Raw genomic sequence first — 25,158 nt, 5'->3', positions numbered from 1 at the left:
TAACGCAGTGGTTTCCATTGCCTTCTGCATCCTCATTTCGTTGATCATTGCTGCTTCTTCCGCCTTTAGGGGCAATTTCCCACCCCTAGGACAAGAGAGTGCCCTGAACCTCTATCCGCTCCTCCGCCCTCTTTGACAAGGCCGTTGGCAGAATGAGGCTGACTTCTTATGCCGGAAGTCTTCGGCCGCCAATGCTGATTATTTATCAAAATTTAGGCAGTGGCGGGGATCGAACCCGGGACCGAATACGTTTTGATTATGAATCAAAGACGCTACCCTTTTTTTTTTTAATCTCATTTTGTTCCCTTTCGTTCGTTGCAGCTGCTCGGGGCGGACGTCGTACGACATCCGTTCAAGTTCGTTATTGATCCGTTAACTCAGTTTTTTATTACAGAGGGACCCCTAGACCACGGCTAACCATGACTTTGAACTACTTAAACCTAACTAACCTAAGGACATCAAACACATCCATGCCCGAGGTAGGATTCGAACCTGCGACCGAAGAAGCAGCGCGGTTCCGGACTGATGCGCCTAGAAGTGCTCGGCCACAACGACCGGCTTTCTTGTTCTCTCTTGTCGTACGGCCATGTTGAGCCATAGAGACTTTCACAGTTCGTTAAAAGTGTCGTTTGTTAGACCGCTGTCAGCAACAGACTTGTCTCATTTCCGTGGGAATACTAGAGAGAAGTTTACTTGCAGCCAGTGAGGTGTCCGTACTGTAAATTACTATGATTTGTCTTGGCATGACTTGACAAGTATAGTTCCTTTTGTCCTATCGTGTGTGCAGTTTTCTTCTTCCCTGCTATAACAGCAGAAGTACTTTACAAAAATGCCACTAACATGAGCAGCGGCGACTCTTAATGAATATGTGGAAGCTTTGAATGGGCAGATAGCCGTGTTGTTACTCTCTACAACGGAACAGCGGCAAGACAACGAAGCATTGCGTAGGAGAATAGAGCCATGGGAAACCGTTGGGGCTCGAGGACTCCTCGATTCAGGAGGAAATAAAACTGTGTTGAGTGTACCTGCCAATTCCATCGATTCCGCAGCAGCTAAGCTCATAGCGCCATTTTCGGGGAAAGCAACCGAGTATGTCTCTATTTTTACTAGCAATGTAAAGGAGGCCACGAAATTGGGAAAATGGCATTTTCTAAAACTAATACGGCTAGATTAAGGATAGTCGGTGACGCGAAAACTTACGTTATGTACCACGAGACCTTCAGTAAGGCCCAAACATTTTATGAGCTCGCTGACGGTCTAATACAGCGCTATTGAAAGCAGAACAGGACGATGTTCTTTAGGGAAAAACTCGATATACTATCACATAAGCACGGCAAATCAATGGGATCCTTCTTTTACAGGATTAGAAAACAACTTGCAAACGTATGAACTAACGCAGAATGCAGGGGGCGAAAGAGTGGTTCTGCGTGAGGCAGAGAATAGGGCTCTGGACGTGTTTATGTTGATATGTCAAGGAGGGTCCGAATGGAGAACTTAAGTCACTTGTCTGCTGCCATTTGGGTTACTACGCAAGTGGAGAAGATCGACATTGCTACACGAAGACGTTGTGATCGCTGTGTTTTTTTTTTCTTCTTAGTGTCTTAGACGCGGGCGCACGGACCACATCAGGAAACAACGTCTTCAGCCCGAATGTTATGAATTTGGGGAGGCGGGTCATAAAGCGCGTGATTGTCGGAAAAAAGCACGGTACAAGTAACGTCCTAATAATCGGTCGCTAAACGGAAATGGATTTGCCTCACCCGTCGGACGTCATTCCCAGTAGGACACGAAAATGCAGAAACGGAGTGCTGCTAGCTAGGCAAAGTGAATGTTACGGAACATAAATTTCTGGTGGACACAGGGACTCACGTGTCAATAGTTAGTCTGGATCTCTTGGGCAGAGACAGACTGGAGTCGCCACGGTACAGGTTACGCGGAGTAGGTCATAATGACGTGAAGTCATTGGGGACAAAGCTGTTCAGTTTTAGCGTGGGAAATTAATGTTCTCGTGAGAATGTAGAAATATTGCCGCGTTAGTGACGGCTATTGTGCGATCCTGGGACTCCTGTTAAACAACATGCAAAAATTGATCTTTTACCGCGTGCAACTGACATTCGTGGGCCATTATTTCCGCTAGGGGCAATGGCTACGGATGTTACACTGTCGCAAAGTTCGTCGATCGCGAAGGTGGTAGCCAATAATTTGCGGACACAGGCAGTAAACATTATTTCGTGTGATACGATACTGCAAGGTACAGGGAAGTTGATCAGTGTGAGCATAGATACGGACCTACCTAAGGATTTATTATATGTTGTAAAGCCCTTAGAAACTAACTAAGTATTGGGTACGTCACACTGTTTTGTACGCAGAAGTACAGCATGCGTCAGTGACATCCGTGACGTGGATGGAGATTTATGGTTCCTGTTACTCTTGATAATTTTGGGAAGGACGAAGTGAGTGTGCAAAAGGGTTTACTAACCGCTAATTAGTTTTGGAGAACGATGAGTTAGACAGGTCAAGTGAAGACCCCTGGTGCAAGCAAACTTTCAATGAATCTGCATTACGTGAAAATGTGAAATATTTACAGGGAAATGATAGAGAAGGAATGGAAACTTTGTTACTGCAGTTCATTGATTTTTTAATCCGAGTGGTCCATTACCAGCAACGCCACTCTAGCAACACAGAATACCGAAAGGGGAGAAGGCTTCAATGTATAAGAACCCATATAGGTTTCGAAGTGTATTCAACCGATAATTGAAGAATTTATCGACCAGCAATTGGCTGACGGTGTTATTGACTATATTTGTAGTCCTGGGGGGAGGGGAGGGGGGCACCGGAAATTTTGGTCCCGAAAAAGTCACCAGATAGCGCTAAAAATACAGATTTTGGTGTGACGAACGATATCTCATTGCACCAACGATCACCGATGCATATCCAATACCAAACATAAAGAGACTCTCGACAACATAGGTCATTGTAACTATTTCTCCACAATAGATTTTATGAACGGATACCACCAAGTAGAAATAGTGCTATTTTATGAACGGATACCACCAAGTAGAAATAGTGCCGAAGGATAGTCCAAAGACAACTTTTTCCATCCCAGAAGGTCACTTCCAATATCGCCGACTGCTTTTCGAACTCAAGAATGCGCCCGCCACCTTTCAGAGATTACTGGATGGTATACTCAGAGGATTCAAACCAAAACAATGTATGATCTACCTCGATGACATAATAGTGTTTTCAAAGGACAGGTAAGAGCACGTAAGACTGTTGGAGGAGGTATTTAATAGACTGAGAACAGCACGACTAATGCTAAGCATCGATAAAAGTCATCTTGCAGCAACGGAAGTAAATTATCTTGGGCATATAATTAAAAGGAAGGTGTGAGAACAGATCCACGTCTTGTCTCAGCCGTTCATAATTTTTCGCCACCGAAGATATTTAAACAGTAGAAGAATTTAATGGTTTCATCGGTCTCTGTAACTGGTATTGTAGATTTGTAAAGGACTTTGCTAAAATTGCCGGACCTTTGAACTGTTGATTTTGGTAAGGAACAAAAGTTGAATGGTCTACTGAATGTCAGATGGAGTACGATATTTAAAGCGAGTACTGACGTACGCTGTTAGTAATATGGACAAAAGTTTACGGTAGTGATGGATCACGCTGCTCTCAAATGGTCTTTAGGACTGAAAGACCCTTGTACCAGATTAACAAGGTGGGTATTCAGTTTGAGTGAATTTGGTTACTAGGTAATTCACAAACCAGAGAAAAGCCATGCAAACGCCCACAGTTTGAGTAGAAAAATTTCTGTCCTGCAAATACTGGTCAGTAATGGCGAAAAGCTCAAACTGCTGATGCTGACTGTCAACAATTCAAGTTGCAACATCACTTCATGACACACAATGGCCTGCTGTGCAGAACAACAAAATGCAGATTACGAGTAGTAGTAGGTGCAACTTTCCAGAACGAAGTCTTGGCACAAGCGCATGACCTTATGTTGTCAGGCCATGGTGGGGGAAGAGCAACTGATATACATATTCAAGTTACTTTCCATTGGGAACGTGGGTACACTCAGCGACTGTGACCTGGTTTATAAATTACAGAGCGCAGCAGTCAGTCACCCTTTTTAGCAGGTTTTATTTGGTAAATTCAGATTTTGGCTAGAGCCTAGCCACTATCAGTGCACTAGTTTCTAGTCTCAATGCATGTCAGTTCCCTGTGACTGACGCCCAAACAACAGGGAACTGACATGCATTGAGACTAAAAAATAGTGCATTGATAGTGGCTAGGCACTAGCCGAAATCTGTATTTACCAAATAAAACCTGCAAAAAAAGGACGACTGATTGCTGCGCTCTATAATTTATACATGATAGACGTATTGCCGAAAAATTTTGGTGGAGGACTAGAAAACGAGACGTCGACTAGTAATTCAGGAGCTGCGTACCTTGTGCACGAAGAGCTGATCTTAGGCACCGACCGATTCCGTTACATTGTCTCCTGGAAGTATCTAAACCATCTGAAACGCTCGGATTGGACATTTAGAGCCCGCATCTCGTGGTCGTGCGGTAGCGTTCTCGCTTCCCACGCCCGGGTTCCCGGGTTCGATTCCCGGCGGGGTCAGGGATTTTCTCTGCCTCGTGATGGCTGGGTGTTGTGTGCTGTCCTTAGGTTAGTTAGGTTTAAGTAGTTCTAAGTTCTAGGGGACTTATGACCACAGCAGTTGAGTCCCATAGTGCTCAGAGCCATTTGAATCATTTTTTTGGACATTTAGACCCATTAAAAACCGGCAGGAAATAAACACATATTGACTATAATTGACGATTTCTTGCTTTGTATCGTAATGGTTGCAATTTCCGACAAAAATACTAGTACAATAATTGCTCAAGTGCTAGTAAATAATTGGTTGGTCACATTTGGCATTCTGGACTCTTTAATTACAGACCAGAGTATCAGTTTCATGCCCGATCTTGTGGAGCAATAGTCCGATTGCTCCGAATTCACAAGCTGCAAACAAGTCCCTTCTACCCTTGAGCCAATGGGAGAACAGAGAGAGAGCATCGCACGGTTTCGAATATAGTGAGCTATTAAGTTAGTAGTAATCATGCAAATTGGGACTTATTTCAATTTTGTAACCACTGCACAGAATTCTGAAGTACTCGTACATATGGCTACTGGTCTTTTGCCATAAGAAGTACTATATGGGAGAAAAATACTTGCAGCTTTCGAAGTGATTAAACCAAAGCTTCAGTCCGACGTTGAATCAGTAAAACCGTTTGCTAAGAAATTAGGAGACATTTGGCAACAAGTAAAACGCGCTAATACGAAAGACTTAGAACGACAAAAGCTGACAGACGACACGTAGGGAAGTTACCGCAATGCAGGATTTGCCAGTGAGTATTAGTAACAAACCCATATACACCAAACGGCAAAACCTTGATGACCCAATACCATCGAGCATACCAAGTAGGGGAAATGACGTCACCTGTCAGTGTCAAAATACAGATGCCAACGAAGACTTCGATTATTTACGTGAGACGTATTAAGCCTTTTAAGGGAGTTGTCGATGTGTTGCTGCAGATATCAGCAGCATCCGCAGTAGAAAACGTGGAGTTTCTTAGAATGAAGCAGAAACAGACGACTGACGACCCGAGTACACCTAAAATGCCTTACGCCCTTAGGCCACATCGGTAGATAAGATTTGTGACTGTTGTGTGCGTATACTGCACTTCATTTGTTCTCGTGTAGATTATTAGAAAGCCATCCAGTTTTATTTCGTTCTATTTATAGTATGTTTTAAAGTGTCCTATTTTATTTTTCTTGGAGGGATTAATACAATGTTGATTCTGTATATGAGGATATGGTGTTACTAGGGTAATCTCGCCTTCTGAAGGGAGGGGGAGATAAAGATGAAGATTCCTGTTTGTCAGGTCACTTACCGAAATGGGTACGGGTATGGATCAAAGATATGGTAACAGTTTCATAACGAAGAGATGGCTACGCTCTAATGTCGCTGGAAGACATGCAGCGATGCCAGAGGGAAAGTGTTAGGATCTGCCCAAATAGGACGATATAGAATGGCGAACGGGCATGAAAAGTCCAGTTACTCCTGGGGAAAAAACCGAAGCAAGTGAATGTCAAAGGGAAGTGTTAACGCCGTATTCACATTTCCAGAGAGTGAGCACCCACTAGGTCTCATCAGTTTTTTCATCAGAAGTAATCACAGTAAAGCCGGCCGGTGTGGCCGTGCGGTTCTAGGCGCTTCAGTCTGGAACCGCGTGACAACTACGGTCGCAGGTTCGAATCCTGCCTCGGGCATGGATGTGTGTGATGTCCTTAGGTTAGTTAGGTTTAAGTAGTTCTAAGTTCTAGGGGACTGATGACCTCAGAAGTTAAGTCTCATAGTGCTCAGAGCCATTTGAACCATTTTGAACCACAGTAAACTGTTACGAAAATGGGAAACCGACAGGTATGAATAGAGCGGAATTACAGGATAGCGGAATAATAATAAACGGTACGACGTGTGACTTAGCAAGCATGACATTTCGTCTACCACCTATGATCACTGATAAGACCACACTCAAGTGGGAACAACCTATTTTGTACTGGCCCGAGAAGCCGCCGGAGGTGGTGCCTATCCAAAATCCTTCCTAGATAATACCCTGAATCCAGATATACTATGTCCACTAGACGATCTAGTAGTAATGCAGAAAGGGAGAATTACAGCCGAACAAATGTTCCAGCACATACAGTGATACCGCGATAGACAACATCATAGTATCATGACTATACGCTTAACATCTACCAGCGCCGTAGTGGTTCTGATTGCAATTTGCGCAATCTGTTTCTGTTTTAAACGAAAGTCAGTGCACCACTCAAACTAACCCGTGCATCAGATACCCGTTGATTAGTTTGTGAATGAAGCTCAAACGTAATAACAGAATTACGTATAAACTAATCGATGAACCTTTAAGTGTACGAGTAACTGTGTTAGAGTGTAAGAAATGAATTTTGCAAGGGCCCTGCCCCTTCGATATATCAACTGTTGAAAATCATGTAAATTAGTGGAATGGTAACGGAACAACAACTAAAGTCGTATTAGAGGTAACTAATGGAGAAAAAAAATGTAGGATGAGGTTATGATGTTTACTCCAAACTGAAAAATTCGACAACGAATTTTCTGATGGAAGGGGGTGATCTTACACCCCAGAATAGCATCTCCGGTGGACACTAAAAACTCGTTCAAGTTCTTCATTGGCAGCTCCTTGAAGAGAAACTGCATGTGTCAATGATCAGCAGACTGCCAGATAAGGGGAAACGCTGAGCGAGTTGCGGCAAACACGGAAGCTATCGCAGTGTGGGGGAATGATCGCGCTCCCAAGTCTACAAGTAAAATATAATGCAGTGGAAGCCTATAGATAACGTCATACTAATGACAAAGCAGAGTTTCGTAAGGAAGCCTAGGAATAACGCAACAATAAGTATTTAGGTGACGAGCCAGCAGATGAGAGCCTCTGAAAGGTGAAGCTGCAAGAGTCAGAAGTCACTAGCAGAGCTGACAGCGAAGTAAAAACCGGGATACATGATGTCACAGACATCACCACCTCAGCCGCAGAGTTCAAGAGAAGCACATATGAATACCCACACTTCTTAACAAATATTTGATTGGCGAGTGTTGACTGCCGATTGCCCAGTGCGTAGTCTCAGTCCTTGTGCAAGTTTCAGCAGTCCAGTAAGAGGGAAGGCTATGGAGGTTGACTCTCAGGGGGCCTAGCTGTCTCCGATCATCTTTGGGTCCATGAGTCCAGCTGGAAGAACGCTGCTGCTGCTGCCAGCTGCGCTGCCAACTTCGAGGCCATGCTGATGGCGCCTGGAGACCACCATCTCTCTGCTGTTCTGCTGGAGGCTTGACCTGTGTGACGTGGTCACTGTCTATCATCCATCTTCTTGTACCCACTGCTGCTGTCCATCCTATTCCTGTGGCATCGCTGTTACTGCTGGCCCCTGTTTCCTAAATAGGGGCTGAGAGCCGATTCCTGCATGCCAGCGAGTACTTCATATGGACCTGGGGCATAACTCTTGAGTGCAAATCTTTGACGACCACGAGAGCACTTAGGAGATCGACAGGCAGAGTTGGAGGCCGCCAGATTCCGAGGTCGACAGCCGCTCGTCACGTAGCAGCCACTACCTGACTCTTCACTGCACTGCACTGGCCGTATTGCTTCTGGTCCACTGCACAGTGGCTTTCCGCCTCTGACAAGGGAGTTGCACTGGGCTGGTTGTGTCATGGTGCTTTGGAAGTCAATCGCGTGTTACTGCAAATAAGTGTTATTGTCAATGATGTTTTCGTGGCGCTCTTGAGCGTAACTAGGACCTCACCACTGCATCCCTCCCGGCTCTCTCCTGACGACTGGAACGAGTCTGTGTCCTGACCACTTTAAGATGCAAAATATGGTTCAAAAGACGCAAAGAAACCACTTTGCAGTGAAGTGTGAGAGTAGCCTGGAGCAAAGTAGGAAAACTCAAAGATTGTGGGCAGTGCTCAATTCTGTACAACATTTAGCACTGACAGAAATGGAAATACTACTGCATAAACATCTTGATCATATACTGCCAAACTAACACTCCAGTATTTACATACATTTGTAGATTAACTTTTCATCCTGACGATAATTTATTTTCAGTACAGGAGACTGTCACCACTGTAACTTGAGAATGCTGTGAGTTAATGCTGAGTGTCGAATGTGTCTAACGTTAATGTAGGTTTTCAGAACGTCTCGAGTGGCCATGCATTGTTAACTACTGACATCTGCATTTACATCTACATCTATCTCTACATACATACTCCGCATGCCACCATATGATACGTGGCACGGGGCATCCTGTACCGCTGCTAGTCACTTCCTCTCCTGTTCCACTCGCAGATAAAGCGAGGGACGACCAACTGCATGTATGCCTCCAGATGAGCCCTAATTTATGATGTCTTATCTTCGCGGTCCTTACCCGAAATGTATGTTGCTGGCACTAGAATCGTTGAGCAGTCAGCTTCAAATGCCGTTTCGCTAAATTTTCTCAATAGTGTTCCTCGAAAGGAGGCATTCCGATTTATGTTCCTGAAGCATCTCCATAATACTTGTAAGTTGTTCGAACTTATCAGTAACAAACCTAGCAGCTCAATTTTGAATTCGTTCCATATATTTCTTTAATCCGACGTGGTGCAGATCTCAAACACTCGAGCGGTGCTCAAGAACAGGTCGCACTAGCGTCCTATATGCGGTTTCCTTTACAGATGAACCGCATTTTCCTAAAATTCTCCTTACAAATTGAAGTCGACCATTTCCCTTCCATACCACAATTCTCCCACACTCATTCCATTTCACATCGCTTTGTAACTTTTCCCCCAGATATTTAAACGACATGACTGTGTCAAGCATGGCACCACTAATGACGCATCCAAACATTAAGGGCCAGTTTCCCCTACTCACCGCATTAAGTTACATTTTTCTACAATTGGAGCTACCTGCTATTCCATCACACCAACTAGAAATTTTGTCTGAGTTATGTTGTATCCTCCTACAGTCACCCAACGTCGACATCTTCATGTACAGCACAGCATCATCAGCAAACAACAACAGATTGCTGCCCATCCTGTCTTCCAGTTTTTTTATGTATATAGAAAATAATAGCAGCCATATCAAACGTTCTTTGGGTACTCCCGACAATACCTTTGTCTCTGATGAACACTCGCCATCGAGAACTACATACTGGGTTCTGTTATTAAGAGATATCAGAGCCACTAACATATCTAGGAACCTACTCCATATGCTTGTACTTTCGTTAAAAGCCTGAAATGGGGCACAGTGTCAAACGCTTTCCGGAAATCTAGGAATATGGAATCAGCCTGTTGCCCTTCATCCATAGTTTACAATATACACTCCTGGAAATGGAAAAAAGAACACATTGACACCGGTGTGTCAGACCCACCATACTTGCTCCGGACACTGCGAGAGGGCTGTAAAAGCAATGATCACATGCACGGCACAGCGGACACACCAGGAACCGCGGTGTTGGCCGTCGAATGGCGCTAGCTGCGCAGCATTTGTGCACCGCCGCCGTCAGTGTCAGCCAGTTTGCCGTGGCATACGGAGCTCCATCGCAGTCTTTAACACTGGTAGCATGCCGCGACAGCGTGGACGTGAACCGTATGTGCACTTGACGGACTTTGAGCGAGGGCGTATAGTGGGCATGCGGGAGGTCGGGTGGACGTACCGCTGAATTGCTCAACACGTGGGGCGTGAGGTCTCCACAGTACATCGATGTTGTCGCCAGTGGTCGGCGGAAGGTGCACGTGCCCGTCGACCTGGGACCGGACCGCAGCGACGCACGGATGCACGCCAAGACTGTAGGATCCTACGCAGTGCCGTAGGGGACCACACCGCCACTTCCCAGCAAATTAGGGACACTGTTGCTCCTGGGGTATCGGCGAGGACCATTCGCAACCGTCTCCATGAAGCTGGGCTACGGTCCCGCACACCGTTAGGCCGTCTTCCGCTCACGCCCCAACATCGTGCAGCCCGCCTCCAGTGGTGTCGCGACAGGCGTGAATGGAGGGACGAATGGAGACGTGTCGTCTTCAGCGATGAGAATCGCTTCTGCCTTGGTGCCAATGATGGTCGTATGCGTATTTGGCGCCGTGCAGGTGAGCGCCACAATCAGGACTGCATACGACCGAGGCACACTGGGCCAACACCCGGCATCATGGTGTGGGGAGCGATCTCCTACACTGGCCGTACACCACTGGTGATCGTCGAGGGGACACTGAATAGTGCACGGTACATCCAAACCGTCATCGAACCCATCGTTCTACCATTGCTAGACCGGCAAGGGAACTTGCTGTTCCAACAGGACAATGCACGTCCGCATGTATCCCGTGCCACCCAACGTGCTCTAGAAGGTGTAAGTCAACTACCCTGGCCAGCAAGATCTCCGGATCTGTCCCCCATTGAGCATGTTTGGGACTGGATGAAGCGTCGTCTCACGCGGTCTGCACGTCCAGCACGAACGCTGGTCCAACTGAGGCGCCAGGTGGAAATGGCATGGCAAGCCGTTCCACAGGACTACATCCAGCATCTCTAGGATCGTCTCCATGGGAGAATAGCAGCCTGCATTGCTGCGAAAGGTGGATATACACTGTACTAGTGCCGACATTGTGCATGCTCTGTTGCCTGTGTCTATGTGCCTGTGGTTCTGTCAGTGTGATCATGTGATGTATCTGACCCCAGGAATGTGTCAATAAAGTTTCCCCTTCCTGGGACAATGAATTCACGGTGTTCTTATTTCAATTTCCAGGAGTGTATTATGTGAGAAAAGGGCATGCTGAGTTTTACACGAGCGACACTTCCTAAAACCGTGCTCTTTCGTGGACATAAGCTTTTTGGTCTCTAGAAAATTTATTATACTCGAACTCAGAATATGTTCTAGAATTCTGCAGCGAACTGATGTTAAGGATATTGACCTGTAATTTTGCGGGTCCGTTCTTTTACCTTATGATGAACAACAGAGATTTGCATCATACAGAGTCAACTGGGACACCAAATAGCGTTCTGACGTCTTCAGCGATGAGTCTCTTTCCTGTTTGTGGCGGCCAGATTGACGCCACCTTATCTGTAGATGATCTGTTGGAAGGTAACAGGACGCAACGATTGTAACACCCTCTCGAACTCTTTGAACCATGGTGTGCGGAATTACTTATCGTAATGGGGCTAATTTAGTAATTGTTGAAGAGGAGGTGAATGCTTGCCAGTATGTTTTTAGACTGGTAAACACTGTTGTCATATGCTTCATGACCAGGCACACTCCAACAGGGTAACGAAAGACCCCACAATGCAGTTCACACCGCCAACGCCTTGAGAAACGTACGGACATTTGTCTTGTCTCGCACAAAGCGTGCCCGCGATGCTATAGAAGGACATATACTTTCATACGAGCCTCCAGCCAGTAATCACCTCGTACTGACACAACTTGTTTTTCAGCTATGTCAAAAAATTCTTCACGATGACATTCTAAGGTTCTTTGCTTCCATGGTACAACGAACACTGTATTCGTGAGGGTCACACATCACATCGCTGTTGATAGGCATCAGTTCAGATTAGAATGACAGATTAATCATTTAATATTCGTTACACGACGAAAATCTGCACAAGAATTGATAAACGTCGAATTGGTGCTTCATGATCTAATATCTTCCGTTTCCGCCAACGTATTTGTATAACCTTGCACGGAAAGGAAACATGGACAGTTCATACCAGAAGAGAACAGAAGCTTTTGAAAAGTCGTGGTACAGAAAAATACTAAAGATTATACGAGGGGCGTTGAATAAGTAACGCAACAGATTTTTATCCGAAAGCAGGTTGGTTTTACTCAGGATTCCAATACATAGTATTATTCCCCACTGTTTTGGCAACAAAACTAATTTTTTAAACATAATCTCATTTCAGTTCGACGACCTTACGCTACCTTACTGGGAGAACCTCTATGGCCGCATGGTACCTCTCTTCTGGTCGATGTAGGATCCAACGTCTTGCTGCATCAATAACCTCGCCATCTTCCAAGTACTGCTTCCCATGGTGTGAATTCTTCATTGGGCCAAACTAGTTGCTCTCTATGGTGTTTTGTTAATCGGCGAGGAACTCAAAGGGCATAAACCTTTGAGTGCTCGAAATGGTGGACGAATGTGTCAGCAGTACCAACAGAGACGCCCAGTTGAGGAGCGAGGTGGTTCACTGTGATCCGTTGATCACATCGAATGAGAGTGTCCGCACGTTCCAACATTTCACAGCTGTGTACAGCCGGCTGGCATGCAGGAGATGCGATGATCATACACGACGAATAGGTATTGAATAGTATTGGAGGACTTTTTGCAAAAATTTTCCTATAGAACTATTCCATCAACCCCATAATAACGAAAACCGAAACATCATCGTCTAATTCAAGAATTACACCTTTCGACTGACACAGTGAGTGCTCACTATGTACCTAGACATACAGACTTTGACGTTGATACTTACATCATATACTCTATGATCTGAAGATGGTAATGGCCGCAAAAGGTTGTTGTGAAATGTAGAATTTACGTGATCAAGACGGACCTTTACAAATGAATATTCAGACACCAACTATTCAAACAAAATCTTAATGTCACCATTCATACTCACTGTCAGTTCTACTACTAAAATTAGGGATCCTCTTTGATTAAAAGTTGTCCATATTGGGTACTCACCGACGAGCCAGTGTGGACTCTCTGGCACGAAGCAGAGCGCGATGACGGCGGCGACGGGGCAGACGAGGTTGACGAGGGCCACTGTGCGCCAGGGCAGCAGGTTGCCCAGCAGGAACTGGGTGAACACGCCCACGATCACCGACGTCGAGCTGGTGGCCGACAGCGCGCCGCGGAAGCGCGGCTCCGTGATCTCCGCCACGTACGTCAGCACCTGCCGGCAGCGTCACAGCGACGTCACACCCTAGGCTCTGCGCAAACTTCTTTTCGGCTCTCTTCTGCTTAGCACTGAAAAACGTGTTCTGTATCTCGCCCACTGTCACAATAAATAGTAAAGATTATGCACTGTCTGGTCAAAAGTATCCAGAGACCTTTTAATGGACTCGACTTCATGTTGAGACACTACCTTTGACATGTCTGAATGTCTATGATGGAGTGGCAGCCCATTCTTCCGTAGCCCTAGCTAAAGAAGGTAGTGGTTTTGGATGCTGGGGCCAAAACGAAACGCTCTTCCAACTCATCCTAAGGCGTTCCATTTGTTTCAGCACGCATCTTTGGGCTGGTCAGAAATGTTATTGTCCACAAGCCACTGCCTCATAGACGTTGCTTCATGACAATGTGTTGTTACGCTGATACAACAATCGGCTCTGGACTGCTCCTTTACTGTGCGCAGTACACAATACCGTAAAATATGTTCATACCATACCGGATTTTTCGTTTAATTAAGGGCAATAAGGGACCTACATCCTTACAATGCGAAGTACCAGTGTACCGTTACACCACCTCCGTAATTCACCGTTGGCACTCCACATGATGACGCGAAATGTTCTCTAGGCACTCGCCAAACCCAAACCCTACCAAGGGATTGTCACAGACCACAGTGTTATTCGTCGCTCCAAATCACTGGCTGGAGCGCAGACGTATTTATCTTGTACCACTGACGATCATTTGTCAATCATCTGTCCAACTGACGTCATATTCAGTCTCCAGTGAAGTAACATCAAATTCTTATTCACTTTTTGAGCCAATAAATTGAAAATTAAAGTCAGGATCACTATTGTCATCCACTTTCGGAAGCACTGCGTAAACGACAGTGCAGAACGGATGCTGCAAGCGTGCGTTTTGTTGTCAAGTATTCAAAGCTGCACGAAGTAAGGAGATATCTAGTGGCAACCAGGCTGTAAATGTAGGACTGACGCTCTTTAGTCTTCGAATACTTAACTATTAGCGCTGAAACATATGTGCGAGATTTTATTTTTTCAAAAGTCTGTTCTTAAGCTGACCGAGTATACTCTGGATTTTAAATTTCTATCGAGGTGCCACAGCCTAGCCTAGGTCCTTCAACTACGTCGTTTGTGTTGGTTCACTTTCCATTGGTCTTCTGAAATGAAGGCCACTCTGATGCAATCTTCTACGCACTGTTTGGTCTGAGATACGAATCCCTGTTGCCCGGGAGAAGTCAGTTCCAATATTTAAGAAATATTGGAACAGACTTCGCCCGGACAACACGGAGTTGATGTTGGGCCCTTGCGAGCCGACAGTTGGAGGAAATGATCCTGCATTGCTGTTGCCATGAAGAGGACGACCACTGCGAGATCTATCGTTCACATTTCCCGTCTCCCTGTACTTGCTCCACACCTTAAATTTGGAAATTTGTGGTAAGTACGTATGGGATCAAACTGCTGAGGTCGTCGGTCCCAAGGTCTACACACTATTTAAACTAACTTACGCTAAGGACAACACACACAACCATGCCCGAGAGAGTACTCGAATCTCCGACGAGGAGAGCCTCGCGAACCGTGACAAGGCGCCTAGACCACGCGGCTACCCCGCGCGGCGCACCACACCTTAGACACACCTCTTTGAGTGACATGCAAGCGATCTGCAACTCTTCTGTGTATGACCTGCTGAAAGTGAAACCACTGTCCTGACTCTATCAAACTGTTGTATGCCTGCACGTGGCATGTTACTGCAGTGAAGCTGTTGTTAATACTGTACTGCTCGCGGTGTGCCGGAGCGGCAACGGTATGTTTACATGGATGGGAAACGGCCACAAAGGATGGCAGTAGTAAAAAGCGTCCAATATTCATCTTTTGGTTCTGCAGCTGTTGTCTTTTCATCAGTGTTTGCAGTTAAATTATAGGATATAGGTTCTGCCTTTATGCAGAAACACTGTTTTCTCTTTCTACCCAAACATATTTCGGCACCCTGTGCTACAAGAATTGGGTTTTGTTTATTGAAAACTGTAAAAATAGAACATATTTTTGGTTGTAACCGGTCTAACAAAGTAAGACCCAAAGGAAGATTTTGTTCGTTTTGCTTGTTACTGTGATTTTACATTATATGATTTTGCAGGGCCATCTGATATCTCGTCATCTGAGCCGCAACAATTGAAGTCGCTTTGAATGCTTTCAGAAAAAGTGGCATATCCCGTTTGAACTCTGAAATATTTCGATCCAACTTCCTCCAAGAAACACAACTTTCTTCAGCAACCAGTGCAGCTGAAATACCTGCATCTTCTGTGCAACCGCAGATTCCCGAGCCAGAACCACCAGCTCCATCGTCCTCTGCTAACCCTTCACCAAATCGAAGCTCCACATTTGTTTTTCCTCTCGAGGTAAGTCCTCCACCTGCTGTCTCCGAGAAGTTCAAAATCAAGCAGAGGAGGTAAAAGTGCTGCGATTGTGACTTTTTCTTACAAATTACAACGACAAGCTTCATTGTAGAGGTCTGAAGAAAGAAGAAGGAAGCCGAACACCTCCTATACATGTTCGAAAGAACTTTAAAGAAAAGACACCCAATAGTGAAACAGTCTTCCCAATCGTCTGAAAAGAAGGACAAAAGTGATATTGACTATGATGACTCCTCCTCCCAGCCAGCCTTGGTTACTACAGATGAGAAAGACAGTACAGATGAGGAATGTCTCTAGTCTCAGAGCCCTACAAAAATGGCCAACACGGCAAGAAGTAGATTAAATGCATAAAATGTCTCCAGTGGGCTCACGAATCGTGTGCGGGAACGGAAAAATATGTTCCAAATAGCCATATATTTTCATTAAATTTAACCATCCGAAATTAGGGACACTACTATCCGAGATCGGGAAGCCTTTCTCCAACGCTGTAAAAGGCACTTTTTTAATTCCATTAAATTAGTTCATAATGTTTTGAGAATACATGAATTTTGAACACAGAACCTCGAAGGATATAGAACAGAGAGTTCAAGAACGAATTTTCATTTTCTGTGAAACATTATTGTCGCCAGATTTTATAAAACTGTAAATGGTATCTGGAATATGGCTCTCTTGCATTACTATTACAAATTCTTTAAACAAAAATCAGTTTAACTGACGATTGCCGACCGGAGTGGCCGTGCGTTTCTAGGCACTGCAGTCTGGAGCCGAGCGACCGCTACGGTAGCAGGTTCGAATCCTGCCTCGGGCATGGATGTGTGTGATGTTCAAAATGGTTCAAATGGCTCTGAGCACTATGGGACTCAACTGCTGTGGTCATCAGTCCCCTAGAACTTAGAACTACTTAAACCTAACTAACCTAAGGACATCACACACATCCATGCCCGAGGCAGGATTCGAACCTGCGACCGTAGCAGTCGCACGGTTCTGGACTGCGCGCCTAGAACCGCCAGACCACCGCGGTCGGCTGTGTGTGATGTCCGTAGGTTAGTTAGGTTTAATTAGTTCTAAGTTCTAGGCGACTGATGACCTCAGAAGTTAAGTCGCATAGTACTCAGAGCCATTTGAACCATTTGAACTGACGATTTTGGAAGTTGTATTTTCAGGCGAGTATTTACTGTATCGCTAATTTGGTGCATGTGACTCTGTCACGATTCTAATCTGTGGAATTTCTCATGGCTGCATTCATGTATCAGTAGTTTTGTTGCAATGAGTGATGGTAAGTAGGCTGTTGTATGTGTAGTAACGTCAGCTACCCTCACATAGCTTGTGGTGTGTGCCTCCCGTCCCCCTCCCCCCCCCCCCCACCCCTAACCAACTGCCCCTACGAAGGATGCTACGGCACGCGCAGCAGCCATACAGAGCAGTATGTATGGAGGTGCATGGGTACCCCTGTATTGTGTTACTGAAGTAGCTGGAAATTGTACAACGTGCACCTTATGCAACAAATGTGATATTCTTTATCGTGGTTTATGTTCAGTGTTGTGAAAAAGATATGCTCTATTCCTTACTCCACCCTCTTAGGGGTTGAGGTTTTTGTACTATTTTTTTTCTTTTGAAAGTAGACTGTGGTCTTCCTCAGGATTCAGGCTATCTCCATATCAGATTTCATCGAAATCGGTTCAGTGGTTTGGTTGCGAAAAGCATTTTCGCATTTAATGATATTGGTGTGGAGGTACGGATTAAACTCGTTGAGGATTGTATAAGCATTGTGTTCATTAGGGTTAGTTCTATTACATAGAACATATCAACAAATAAAAGCATTTTTACAAATATAATATAGTTCAAAATAATAAGAGCAAATAGTTTTTTCAGAGGATAAATATGTTTCCCTAATTCGCGTAATTTTATTCAAATCAATAAATATCTTGTACTACCCACTTTCTAAAAGAGCCTGTGTACTTCCTCATCCTTGAAGCTGTCTCCATACCAAATTTAATCGGAATCGCTTCAGTGGTTTAGACGTAAAACAGACAGTGTCACTTTCACATTTGCAATATTACTGTGGAGATGGATTTTAATGATTGTGTAGAGGGAGCTTTGATTTTGAAGCACTTGGCAATGGCCATACGTCGAAGGCAGCTGACAGAGCATAAGTGAATGATGATACAAGGGGACTTTCAAGTAAAAAAAATGTCTTAAACAACTGAAGGTGGCATAATCTTAAAGTTGCACCAAGTTTGCAAAGGAAAGTCAGAAGGTAATTATGAGCAGGTTATAGTGCGTCGTGTTCGATAAGACGTTTGCGGCAAGAATACATCAGTCCTTCTACTGTAAGTCACGTGCAGGTTTAGCTGCCTTTTGCTGCAGGTGATACTTTACCCGCCATAAAGTGCAACAGGCTGCAGTCGACCGTGAAGTTGGCTATTTCCTTAAGCTATTTTACGATGCAGTCAGTTATGGATGTCAAACCAACACGGAAATCAGACAATAAAACTGCCTGCGGGGCGTCGAAGAATTAACTCTGAGATTCGTACTGTACGACGACTTCCCCGATGAAACCAAAACTAAATTTCTCATCGCGTAATAATTCTGAATATACATATTTGCAAGATTTGGTCGGATAAACGACGTCGTTTGAAGACATATACTGTACTAGTGTATCTACGTGGCATGCAGTAATCTTACAGTCTGCGGTTCATAAAATATTATATTTTAATAATGGTTAAAGATTAATCTACTATCTAAATAGTGTTACTTTCCTGCCACTCATACATGGACTGTCCCTTACCGTATGGTGAATTGTTCAGAATTTATACGAATTTAGCAAAACAGTCACGCAAAACTAGATGCCAAAAGAAATTATGCACTAACATTTTTAGAGAATGTAAGATCACATCTCGTGCAGTCTTACATGTATGTTTCCTGAAATCACTCAGGGAATTAACAATACATTTACTAAAAAAATGCAACCCCCTCAAGAACCATGTTCATTGATGCCGTGATATACGTAATACGTGCATACAGAGTGATTCTTTCGTCACGATCATCGGTGATCAGATGGCGCTCAGAGGCAGTAACTGTGCTGAGTTGCCAGCCGGTGTGGCCGTGCGGTTCTAGGCGCTTCAGTCTGGAATCGTGTGACCGCTACGGTCGCAGGTTCGAACCCTGCCTCGGGCATGGATGTGTGTGATGTCCTTAGGTTAGTTAGGTTTAAGTAGTTCTAAGTTCTAGGGGACTGATGACCACAGATGTTCCCATAGTGCTCAGAGCCATTTGAACCATTTTTTGTGCTGAGTTCAGAGGTAAACAATGTTTGCAACATTCATTCTAGGGTACAATGATGCCCCACCGACGAGTACGTACTGCAGTTTATCAGCTAAGCCATTTCCCCGGGCCCTCGGAAGTTGGATGGACGTATCGTAGGACTGCTCTACATGTTGGGCACAATGTATATATGGGTGTCGCTGCTTTCAGCAGTGGTCTGTGGAACATTACCACACCTACAGAGCAGGTTCTGGACATCCGCGTAGTGCAGACAGACATGAAGATCGACTCATAGTGCGAGCAGCGGTGGCCGACTGAACATGGTACAGGGACGAAATCCGGGCACGTGTTGAAACTGCTGTGTGATGAAGGATTATTGGGAACAGTCTGTTTTCAGCAGGATAAAGATCGATTGTGCCTCTGGGTAGGCTACCACTGAGACCACGACACTAGCAAGCATGGCTACACTGGCGTCGTGAAAGCGTCCTGAAAGAGTTGACTGGAGAAAGGAATGGAGCTCTGTTGTCTTCAGTGATAAGAGTGGGTTCTGACTGTATACGACTAAAAGACCTACACGTGTATGATGTGGACTTGGCGAGCTGCATTTGCCCGTGACACACAGGTGCCATACCAAACTCTAGAATGTGGGTGCTATCAGTTACAACTCGCGCTCACATTTGGCATATCTGCAAAGTAAAGTATCTAGTGCCTGATACATTAAACAGGCTTTTATCCCTGTGCTACTGCTATTCCCTCGTCAAGAAAGTAATGTGCGTTTTCAGCAGGACAATGCAAGCCCACAAACGGCTGCTGAGACGCAACGTGCTCTTCACGGTGTACGACTGCCCTGGCCAGCAAGATCACCAGATCTCTCACCAACTGACCACGTGTGGGAAGCGGGAATTTACTCGTTCTTCAGAGCCTGCAAGTACGATTGTCGAACTGGAACAAAAGGGTCAAGATGCTTGGAACACTCTACCGCAGGATGCCATTCGGCACCTTTATGACTGCGTGCGAGAATACACGTATGCGCTGCTGCCAGAGGGAGGCACACTGTGCGTTGATGCTACTGTTTGAGCGCCCTTACTGTGACATGTTTGTTTCATTTCTTCTTATTTCTTCATTACGTATCACGAAGTATCTGCCACCTAGCTTGTTTGCACAAGGTGCTTTTTATCAGTATGTGGTTTTACTTTTGACACATCTGTGTATAATGTGCTGCATATTCTCCGCCATAATGACGACATGGCATGAGTAATAAACACGATTTATGACGAAAAATTTCTGAAGATCAGAGGATGACAGTTTAAACTTCCGAAACTGTCATCTACATCTACATGATTACTCTGCAATTCACAGTTAAGTGTGTGGCACAGAGTTCATCGAACCGCCTTTAAGCTATTCCTGTACCGTTCCACTCTCGAAAAGCGCGAGGGAAAATCGAACTCTTACGGTTAGATCTTTCCTTGCGAGCTTTGATTTCTCTTATTTTATTATGATGATCATTTCACTAATCACACTGTAGGAAATGCTGCAACCATGTACAACTTTTCTTGAAATGATTTTATTATACCATCGCTAGTTTCAGGCCTGAGCCCTTCATGAGATGGTAGCGTTGAATCCCCGCAAGTTTTACGTTTGTGTACTCAACGCTCTGTAGGCGATGAAGGGCTCGGGTCCGAAACTAGTAATGGTATAACAAAATCATTTCAAGAGAACTTGCGCCTGGTTACAGCATTTCCTACAGTGTATTTTACGAAAAAGCTGTGGCGTTCTCCAACCAAAATGGATAAAATAGTGATGATCATTTCTCCCTCTTTAGGTGGGCGTCAAAAAATCATTTTCACACGCTGAGGTGAAATTTGGTGTTTGAAATTTCATGAGAAGTTCCTGCCGCAGCGAAAAACGCTTTTGTTTCAACGGCTGCACCTCAATTCGTGTATCATGTCCGTGCACTCGCTCCCTCATTTCGCGATAATACAACAAGAGCTGTCCATCTTTGAAATTCTTCGATGTCCTCCGTCAGTCCTGTCTGATGCGGATCCCACATGGCACACCAATACTCCAGAAGAGGGTGACAAGCGTAGAGTAAGTACTTTTTTAACATATCTGTTACATTTTCTAAGTGTTCTGCCAATAAACCGCAGTCTTTGGTTTGCTTTCCCCACAACATTACCTATGTAATCGTTCCATTTTAAGTTGTTCGTATTGTTATCCTCAGGTATGTAATTGAATTGACAGCCTTTAAGTTTGTGTGATTTATCGTGTAACCTGAAATTTGACAGATTTCTTTCAGCACTCATATGGATGAGCTCACGTTTTACGTTATTTAGAGTCCGTTGCAACATTTGCAATACATAGATATTTTATCTTAATAATTATGCAATTGGTTTTGATCTTCTGATGACATAACGAGGCAGTAGATGACGGCATCACCTGCAAACAATCTGAGAGGGCTGCTCAGCTTTTCTCCTAAATCATTTATGTAGATCGGGAACAACAGAGGACCAATAACACTTCCTCGGGTAACGCCGGTCATTACTTCTCTTATATTTGATGACTTTCCGTCAGTTTGATCAGTGACCTTTCTGACAGGAAATCACGAATCCAGTCATACAACTGAGACGATACTACATAGGCAAGCAATTTAGTTTGAAGCCCTCGTAAGCAATCCTTTCAAAAGTCTTCTGGAAGTCTAAAAATATGGAATCAGTTTGACGTTCCCTGTCGATATCACTCATTATTTCATGAGACTAAAGAGCTAGTTGTTTTTCACAACAACGATGTTTTCTCAATCCATGTTGCTGTTTGTAAAGACTTTTTCCTTCGAGATAATTCATAATGTTCGAGCACGGTATATGTTCCAAAATCCTATTGCAAATCGACGTTAACGATATGGGTCTGTAATTCAACAGATTACTCCCGTTTGAGTATTGACGAGATTTGTGCAACTTTCCAGTATTTGGGTATATCATTGTTAGATATGGAGCTATTGTATCAACATACTCTGAAAGGAATCTGACTGGTATACAATTTGGACCGGAGGCCTTGCGGTTCTTAGGTGTTCTAAGCTGCTTCGCTATACCGAGGATCAGGGGCGATTCTAGAAGTCGATCAAGGAGGGGGGGGGGGGGTTAATGAGTGGGGAAGGGGTTTGCGGGAATGGAATATCGCTGAACAAAAGGAGAGTTGGGGTCCTCCACCGACAAATTGGTAAAATTTTGTTTTGCTTAAAGTAGTTTCTGGTAACTGTTTTGGAGTTCAGGGTAAAAAATGTGTTTTAATAAATAAGACGCCCATTTTAAGTTAAATGATATTTATTGGTTTAAATAGTAAGCTATCTCCAGAATGAGATTTTCACTCTGCAGCGGAGTGTGCGCTGATATGAAACTTCCTGGCAGATTAAAACTGTGTGCCGGACCGAGACTCGAACTCGGGACCTTTGCCTTTCGCGGGCAAGTGCTCTACCAACTGAGCTTGGAAGGTAGGAGACGAGATACTGGCAGAAGTATAGGTGTGAGGACGTGGCGTGAGTCGTGCTTGGGTAGCTCAGTTGGTAGAGCACTTGCCCGCGAAAGGCAAAGGTCCCGAGTTCGAGTCTGGGTCCGGCACACAGTTTTAATCTGCCAGGAAGTTTCAGTAAGCTATCTGCCGCTCTTACTCTTCTGTTAAAGTGTGTGTTGAAATACTTGCAACCTATATTGCTACATAATTATAAAAAAATTATTAAACCTGTTGGAGTAATACACACAGTATATTCGGTGATTTCTGAAGTCATTTTATCCACTGTAATATGATACTCCATTGGAGGGGGCTATAGCCCCCCCCCCCCTGCCACCACCGCTGCTGAGAATGTCTACTTCTAAAGATAAATATTAATTAATGCGATCTTGACAATAAAAAGTTTTTTCAAATTATGTATGGATGGCTCCTTCCATTTTCTCAATATGAAAACTACAAGGTAATTACTGTCGTCATGATAGAGTTTTCTCTTATCACACAGCAGAAATTCGCGCCAGTCATCCAATATTTTCGTTACACTACACGAGTCATGTTTTACCGCGTTGAAATGCGAGAGGAAAATTGGTGAGCGATACCCTTGGCAGTAACTCAGCTCTCAACAAACGGTTCCTGATGATCGTGACTAATGAACTGGGAGCAATATAGACACTAATCTGTACTTCTCGCCTGATGTGGCGACCTAGGCGTGAGTCCATAGGCTGCTGTCTTTCGGACCAAGTGCATCGTTCTTGGAGCAACGGAATTATTTCTGATAACACAGCTGACAGATCACGTCTAATGCCTTCGGTAACTCTGGCGAGAAACGTACAGCCTCATTCCCAAAGGCTCTTATTAAGATCTACATGAAATTCAGTTAACTGGAACTTCGACATACTGGCACATCTACAGTGGGACGCTACTAGAACGAAACTACAGGTGCTCGTCAGAAAATCAGGTAGTTTCGTTTCTGGCTCAGATTACTGATGATCAGTTCGTGGTTCCTACTCTCTATACACCTCTCTATACACCATGGGGATTTGAATCTTGGGCTTTTCTGCCTTCTCTCTCTGATCCATGCAAATATGGAATTTCTATGCAATGTCCTTAGACATGTCCAGTTTTCTTCACTATTGTACAGGTAGGCCTATATCAGGAAATATATATATATATATATATATATATATATATATATATATATATATATATATATATATATATGAAAGTGTTTCCTGCTAAATTAAATCCTCGTCTTGCCATCCATATTCTGGTTTTCTGTGCTGTGCATAAGTGAATACCAGGATGGCCCCTCTGAGCAGGGCACGGCCAATATTCCACAACTAGATTTTCTGCTCTATCTCCTACATCTTCGAAAATAGAGAACTTTAAACCCTTATATTACTTCTATGTTTCATTTCTACTACGGTCTGATTAAGCTAATTTATATATATATTCCAATCTTCAAGACTTTGTAACTAAAGGTCTAAGAAGATGACCCTGCCTAACCCTAGGCGGACGGGTCACAGGTGGTGGATAGTGAACGTTACACCAGATATGGTGGACAGCTGCAAATACAGAATAAGCAGTCCCGCACCAAGGCGAAACAAAACCAAATCCACATTGCATCTGTCTTGTAGCAAGCAGCAAAGTGTTCAGTGTCTGCTCACTAGTGTAGCAGCTGAAATTTATATGCTAGAACTAACCCTTTCAGTCTTAACACTCTGAGTCCACTCAGTGAGTGTACTCAAACCCACCTGATTCCAGGTACAATCATCATGGAGAATTTTGATAATCACAATATTACCCAAGGTGGTCAATCCACCGTCAGTATTACTGGCGCAACTGATGTTTCGGATTCTAGGGCGACCAGGTTAAACTGCAGAGTGATTCAACAGAGGAAGTCGGAGTCTTCTGGCCAACTTAAAACATAAACAAACCCGTTTTTTGCAACACTTAACATACGAACACTTTTGCGATCAAGTAAACTTAATAAATTGGGAGATGCATTAAAAGAACAGAAGATACAAATTTCGGCACTTCAAGAAACACGAGTGACGGACAATAACACCATGTATTTCGATAATTATAGTCTTTTTAAAAGTAAAACTCATAAAAGAATTCTTAGTAATGCACCACATCTTTGTGTTGCTTTTGCAGTCTCCAAAAATATTTTAAATTCAAGAACGGAGGTAAAAACCATTAATAATAGACTAAAGCAATTTCTCTTACATGCGCAAATTAATTAATGCCCACATGCCAATCAGTGAGGAAACCGTAAAATATCCTGAAGAAGTTAATGAATCTTGGGAAACGTTAGAAAGCATTATCTCGAAAATTCCCTCAAACCATGTTAAAATTTTAATGGGTGATTTTAAGAGAAAAAAATACAAGGAAATGGTTGGTGGATTTCCTGAGCATAAATGGACAAACCAAAATTGACAAAGACTTGTTGAAAGATGCAAAAATTTTAACCTTAAATCATGTCAA

At 44.1% G+C, this 25,158-nt stretch overlaps 1 protein-coding gene across 1 annotated transcript in view; it reads right to left on the bottom strand.

Moving 5' to 3' along the window:
• LOC126260500 (facilitated trehalose transporter Tret1-like) overlaps positions 1-25,158 on the bottom strand; it is a 504,093-nt gene that overhangs the window by 75,610 nt on the left and 403,325 nt on the right. The window contains exon 7 of the mRNA XM_049957830.1: positions 13,281-13,491. Coding sequence (XP_049813787.1) covers positions 13,281-13,491 — 211 coding nt within the window. The remainder of the gene's footprint in view (positions 1-13,280; positions 13,492-25,158) is intronic.

Source organism: Schistocerca nitens, chromosome 5, assembly GCF_023898315.1.
Source record: "Schistocerca nitens isolate TAMUIC-IGC-003100 chromosome 5, iqSchNite1.1, whole genome shotgun sequence".
Taxonomy (NCBI): Eukaryota; Metazoa; Arthropoda; class Insecta; order Orthoptera; family Acrididae; genus Schistocerca; species Schistocerca nitens.
This window is presented reverse-complemented; position numbering and strand designations above follow the sequence as displayed.